Source organism: Maylandia zebra, linkage group LG2, assembly GCF_041146795.1.
Source record: "Maylandia zebra isolate NMK-2024a linkage group LG2, Mzebra_GT3a, whole genome shotgun sequence".
Classification (NCBI taxonomy): domain Eukaryota; kingdom Metazoa; phylum Chordata; class Actinopteri; order Cichliformes; family Cichlidae; genus Maylandia; species Maylandia zebra.
In genome coordinates this window covers 30,077,831-30,083,598 of record NC_135168.1, presented here as the reverse complement: position 1 = coordinate 30,083,598, position 5,768 = coordinate 30,077,831, and the positions used below count along the sequence as shown (strand labels likewise).

General features: G+C 38.5%; 1 protein-coding gene across 1 annotated transcript; it reads right to left on the bottom strand.

The window, feature by feature from the left end:
* Positions 1-205: 205 nt before the first annotated feature.
* Positions 206-2,030, bottom strand: LOC143421463 (uncharacterized). Its single transcript, XM_076890743.1, has 2 exons — positions 1,669-2,030; positions 206-778 (listed from the first exon to the last, which is right to left on the bottom strand). The coding sequence occupies exons 1-2, from the start codon at positions 2,010-2,012 to the stop codon at positions 508-510; spliced, it is 615 nt and encodes a 204-aa protein (XP_076746858.1). The 5' UTR covers positions 2,013-2,030; the 3' UTR covers positions 206-507.
* Between the last annotated feature and the right edge of the window lie 3,738 nt (positions 2,031-5,768).

The following is a 5,768-nucleotide window of genomic DNA, read 5'->3' as shown; positions in this document are numbered from 1 at the left end:
ACACCAGTCTCCAATGGAGCATTTCCTCCTCAGCCTTGTTCCTGCTCTGGAGAGCAGCTGGTCCTTTTTATTCCTGTCTCTCTGTAAATTCTTATATTTTATATATTTATGTTTAATGTTTTTCTGTTTGAGACTTTTAATATTATTTCAAATAAATGTTTATAATGACTAATGTCTCAGTTCTACTACACAGCAAATGTTGTCACACAACTTGACACATGTAGAATTTATTTCATATTATACTAATGACAAAATATACTGATACAGTGGGATGCAGAAGTTTGGGCAACCTTGTTAATAGACATTATTTTCCTGTATAAATCGTTGGTTGTTACAATAAAAAATGTCAGTTAAATATCATACAGGAGACACACACAGTGATATTTGAGAAGTGAAAAGAAGTTTACTGGATTTACAGAAAGTGTGCAATAATTGTTTAAACAAAATCAAGCAGGTGCATCAATTTGGGCACCACAAAAAAGAAATGAAATGAATATTTAGTGTATATCAATGTGTGTGTCTCCTATATGATATATGGGGTGCCTTTGTCTGGACGTGCTTCCCATCCAGAGCTGCACAGCACAGAGGAAAGTTCCAGCGCTCCTGGAATCCCTCTGTGATGGACCGCCAGTCTCCAGGTGAAGGCACAGCCATGAAGTCGTCCACTAGACAGTCCCAGATGGACGTCGCTGCCTGGGGGGTGATCTGGCTCACCGTGGACACACCGACTCTGAAACTGAACGCGATGGTCCTGAAGGAGTCCCCGGTGACAAGGAACCTGGACAAAATTGTTCAAAATCAGTATTATGTGTACTGCAGTTACAAAATACATTATTCAAATTCCAAAATACTTTTGTGATGTCAGATATAAATCACAAAACATGAATCTTACATAAAACATTTTGTAATTATAAGGATAATTACAAAATGTATATTAGATAATATCTAAAACAGTTGTGTTTTGTTTTAACTTTAACATATCATAATTTGATTGGTAGCAACTTTCACAACTACAGTGAGCCAATCACTCATAATTCCTAAACATGTCAATCAGGTAGGAATGAAGTGAGACATTAATAGAAATAAAGAGTTGTATGTTGACATGTAGCCCTTTCCTTGCTTAAATCATTAATATTTTTGAAAAATTAATCTGTGATAAGACATAGCTTATCAAGATAGAACCATGTAACTAAAGATGAACCAAACTGTTCACAGTTTTATCTAACTCAGTTTTAATAAAGGCTGTGACCCCTGCTATAGAGTCTGACAGCTGCAGGGATTATATACAAATATTCAACTATCCCAGAATCAAACCAGGTCTAAATAAAAAGGAGTGAGTATCACTACAAAGGTTAACTCAGTGGTCCTAATGCTACAGTTTGATATCAGCAAACACCGAGCGCATACATTGATGTGACACCACAGCCATGCTATCATGCAAACACTGATAACAGCATAAATCGAATTAAATCGGGACTTGATGAGAGCTTCTGAGTATCACTAGAAATATTATAAAGAGTCGTCTCTGTACCACAGTTTGCTTTCAGTAAACACCGACAGCATTCATTGTTAGCATAGCACATCCATGTTAGCAGTGTATAACTGGATGGATTAGCATATTAGCACAGATATCAATAAAGGACTACTGTATTAAATAGTTTTACTAACCTCAGGCAGACGGACAGGCGCTCTGCAGGTGGGATTGAGCGTCTGTAGTTGGTGTCTAGGCGGGCGATGCTGGGACCGACGAGGGAAAGCAGGTCCTCAAACTGGCCGACGGTGATAGCGCTGGAATCGGCCGTCATCCAGGCGCAGCTCCTGGAGCAAGTGGTGAAACTCACCAAACTGCTCATGCCTCTGAGGACCTGATGGACCCAGGTACGGCGAGGACGTCTTTTACGCTGCTGCTCTGCTCTCCACAGTACATAGAGAAGGGAGACTCTCTCTTCAAGCGCTAGCTCGATAGCTGCCATCTTGCAAAGATACCGGTCTGGCACAACTCCCTCCCACATTCCTCCCACATTTCCGGTTCACGCGTGTCAAAATATGATATTTTGACGCACGATGGATTTTTCTTGGACACGCGTTGAGACGCGAATGTACATGCGTCAAATTAGGGGCGTTTGGGGCGTTTTATTCGCGTCCATCGCGTTCGGTGTGAACACACCGTTAGTCAGTCAAGCAGCCTGGGAGCTGCTGAATTTGAATCCACCAATCAGAGAGGTTATGTACCTTTTTCCCGCCAAAACTGGTGCACCAAGTGCAGGGTTTTACAAACACACACACAACACAGAGAAACAGGATTTTTGCAGTCTTTTTCTCATATTGAGGATTCCCCTCCAACAAATGGCCATAATTACCTAACCGTAGGGGCTAGAGCGGTCAATCTTAGAACGTTTTGTTCAGAAGAGATGGGGGAATTGTCAAGTGTTGTCTATTTAAAATAAAAATGTGAATTTTTAGAGATATATGACATGGATGACTGGTTGGCTTACAAGCCGTGAAGGCCTCAATATGCAAATTTGAATGCCTCAAACCTCAGATATGATTGGCTGGCTGGGAAGCCATGCAGGCCCTGATTTGTAAATTTAAATGTCTCAGTCCTCACAGAGGATTGGCTGCCTGGGGACCTGGCAGTAATATATGGAAATAGTTTGATTAAGAATAAATACTACATTTAGTAGAAATACTATGTTTTACAACAAATACTATAAAAAGCAGAAATACTATAATTTAGCAGAAATACTATATTAAGCACAAATCCTATAAAAAGCAGAAATACTATATTTAGCACAAATCCTATAAAAAGCAAAAATACTGTGCTATGATTTGGTAGAAAAACTATAATTAATCAGAAATACTATATTTGGCAGAAATACTATATTTAGCACAAATCTTATAAAATAGCAGAAATAGTATGATTTAGCACAATAGTAATAACTTAAAGAGAAAAATTGGAAAAGCAAAATGGACAACTGAAAAAATGCTGAACATGCTGAGGGTCCCTCAAATATACTTGTTAAATGAAAAAAATCAGCAAAAAATATATATAACAGCCACACAATCACAAATATGTACACATAAGGAAACACACATGCACAGAGAGACACACACACACACAAGATCCAATTCAGTCAACCAGTCTAAATATATTGAATTTGAATCTTACAATGAGATCATCCCATTAAAAGGCTTTCTCTCTCTCTCTCTCTCTCTCTCTCTCTCTCTCTCTCTGTCACACACACACACACACACACACACACACAGGGATAGAGAAGTAAGTTTCTAGCTCAGTCAAGCAGCCTGGGAGCTGCTGAATTTGAATCCACCAATCAGAGAGGCTGTGTACTTTTTCCCGCCAAAACAGGTGCACGCAGCACAGAGACACAGGATTTTTGCAGTCTATTTCTCATAGTGAGGACGCCCCTCAAACAAATGGCCATAATTTCCTAACCGTAGGGGCTAGAACGGTCATTCTTACAACGTTTTGTTCAGAAGAGATGGGGGAATCTTAAAGTGTTAACAATCTATCATTAAAATGTGAATTATTAAAGATATTTGACTTGTAATGCACCATAACTGAGTAGAGCGAAGCAAAAACTGCCTTGACTTGCCCTCAAATAACGCTTTGTAACTCTAAATCTATTTGGAGCATTGATATCATTCTTTCACCGTAAGAGACAGCAGGCTTTGGTGAACAGTCATGGAAATTTTCAGGTCTCTGTGGAAATCCAACAAAAAGTTATGATGAGAGAAAAAAGTGGTTCATTTCCAGAGTTTGAAATCTGAAGAAATTTGACCGAAGGACGAATTTCCTACCCTCAAACAAGTCTAACTCATTTCATAACGGTAATAGGTGAGAAAGAAATCCTTGAATTGTGAGCGTCAGGAGTGTCTGAAGATATACTGGGACAAGCCTCATGTCTTAACTTTGCTTCATTAAGGAGATATGACGATTCGAAAATGCCTCTCATTACAGAAATCAAGCGGTGATTTTGAACAAACTCTCCATTGACTTTCTATGGAGAGTTTTCCGACTTTGTGTTGGTCTGAGGAGATTTGCCAAAAGTCTATGAATCCCACAACAATGATAGTGGCATTTTCAGAAAGCCAGCAAAAATACCTACGTTTCGATGTATAATTGTGGAAGTTGAGTGAAAATTGAGCAAGTAGCAAGAAGTTGTTCGGACATGAAAAGAAGACTGCAAAACCTTCAGTGGTACACTGGAAGCCAAGAGCATAGCAACCATAACAACGCATGTATTTTGTGAAAAATCACAATTTTGCAACTCAAAGCTTTAAGAGGCATAAAAGTAAAACAGTAAAAGATTTGAAAAAGCTGATTTATACCTGAATAGCCCAATAATTTGAGATCATTTTAAAGTTTGAATGGTTGTTCTACGTGAAAATATGAGGAAGTAGTTAAGTTTCAAAAACAAATTTTAGCAGAATTGCAGAAGTTTCCCATTCATTTCAAATTAAAGGAAAAAAGCTTCATATTTTAAAAAGTATAATAGTGAAAAATACCAAAAGATATAGCCATCATTAGCAGAAATAGCGAATGGTTTAAAATTTGAACAGTGAAAATAGCACATAAATTGTGGAAGTAGATCCACGGCGAAAAGTGTACGGAAACACCAAGAAGGAACTCAATAGTGTGGATGCTTTTAGTGTTATTGTGTGGATGCTTAAAGCACAAAAATGCCCTCACGACAGTAAGACACACAAAGTTGTTGTAGAGTGTGTGTGTGTGTGTGTGTGTGTGTGTGTGTGTTTCCTTTTTCCAGTTTGCATCTTTTGTGCTGATTACTTTTTTATTTTCTCTTGTCTGCTTTTCTTTGTGGTTGATTTTTCTTTTAACTTTCCAAAAAGAAATAATAAGAGTCGCTTCAAATAACCTATGGACCGGCTCAGTAATCTTTCCGTGACTGCATTCTTGCAAAAATCCAATGACATACTTACAAAGTCAATCGAGTGCACGGTGATTTTACCAACGTGTGAATTAAACCAGTGTGCTGAAGGCAGCATCTTGTAGATCGAGGGGAATTACTTTCCTGCTATGGGTTAGAAAAACTTCAGAACATTGTTCAGTAACATTTACTGTATTTAGCAGAGCTTAGGGCTCAACAGATGGTTCATCATAGCTCAACAGCTTTTTCTTTTCTTTACAAAAAGGAGTATTTTTCCCAACATTTGGACCTCAAGTCTGTATGATGATATTATAATGATGCCTACCTCACCTACCTGTTTACACTGAAGTGCTTATAGTCTTAAGAATGCCTTATATTAGATCCACGCAGTCTACAGTTAGTACTAACAGAAGCAGTCAGTGTGCACTTTTGTTAACCTTTAGTGGAGGATCAGTGACTTAAGGACACCATAATTATTGATGATGATTTATAAAATGTTTAAAAATGCTAATGAGGATGTGCAAATGTACAGATTTCCATGTACAATAGAAAAATATAAGTGAGTAACCTTGAAGTGGTGAAGGTGTCTACATCTCAGTGACATTTCTAACTTTGGCAGACTGTTTAAGATAAAGTATATTAGCAGAAGCACCTGAAGCAGATTCACTTGCCGATTCTTTGCTGTGTATGTATGTGTGTCCTGAGTGACCTCTGTGCAGAACTTCCTCTTGTGTCCACAGCATAATTAGATGGAGCTTAGACCATCTGCAATGCATCCATCACTGACACACTGACACACACACACACACACCTCTGCACCTACAATGAAGGCAGAGCAAGAGAGAGGGAGAGAGAGAG

What these genes read in the sequence shown, in the direction of transcription:
- LOC143421463 (XM_076890743.1), bottom strand. Translation starts at nt 2,012, where the DNA reads ATGTGGGAGGGAGTTGTGCCAGACCGGTATCTTTGCAAGATGGCAGCT. An exon ending in CGCCTGTCCGTCTGCCTGAG is followed by an intron (nt 779 to 1,668) that starts GTTAGTAAAACT and finishes AATTTTGTCCAG; the next exon opens with GTTCCTTGTCACCGGGGACT.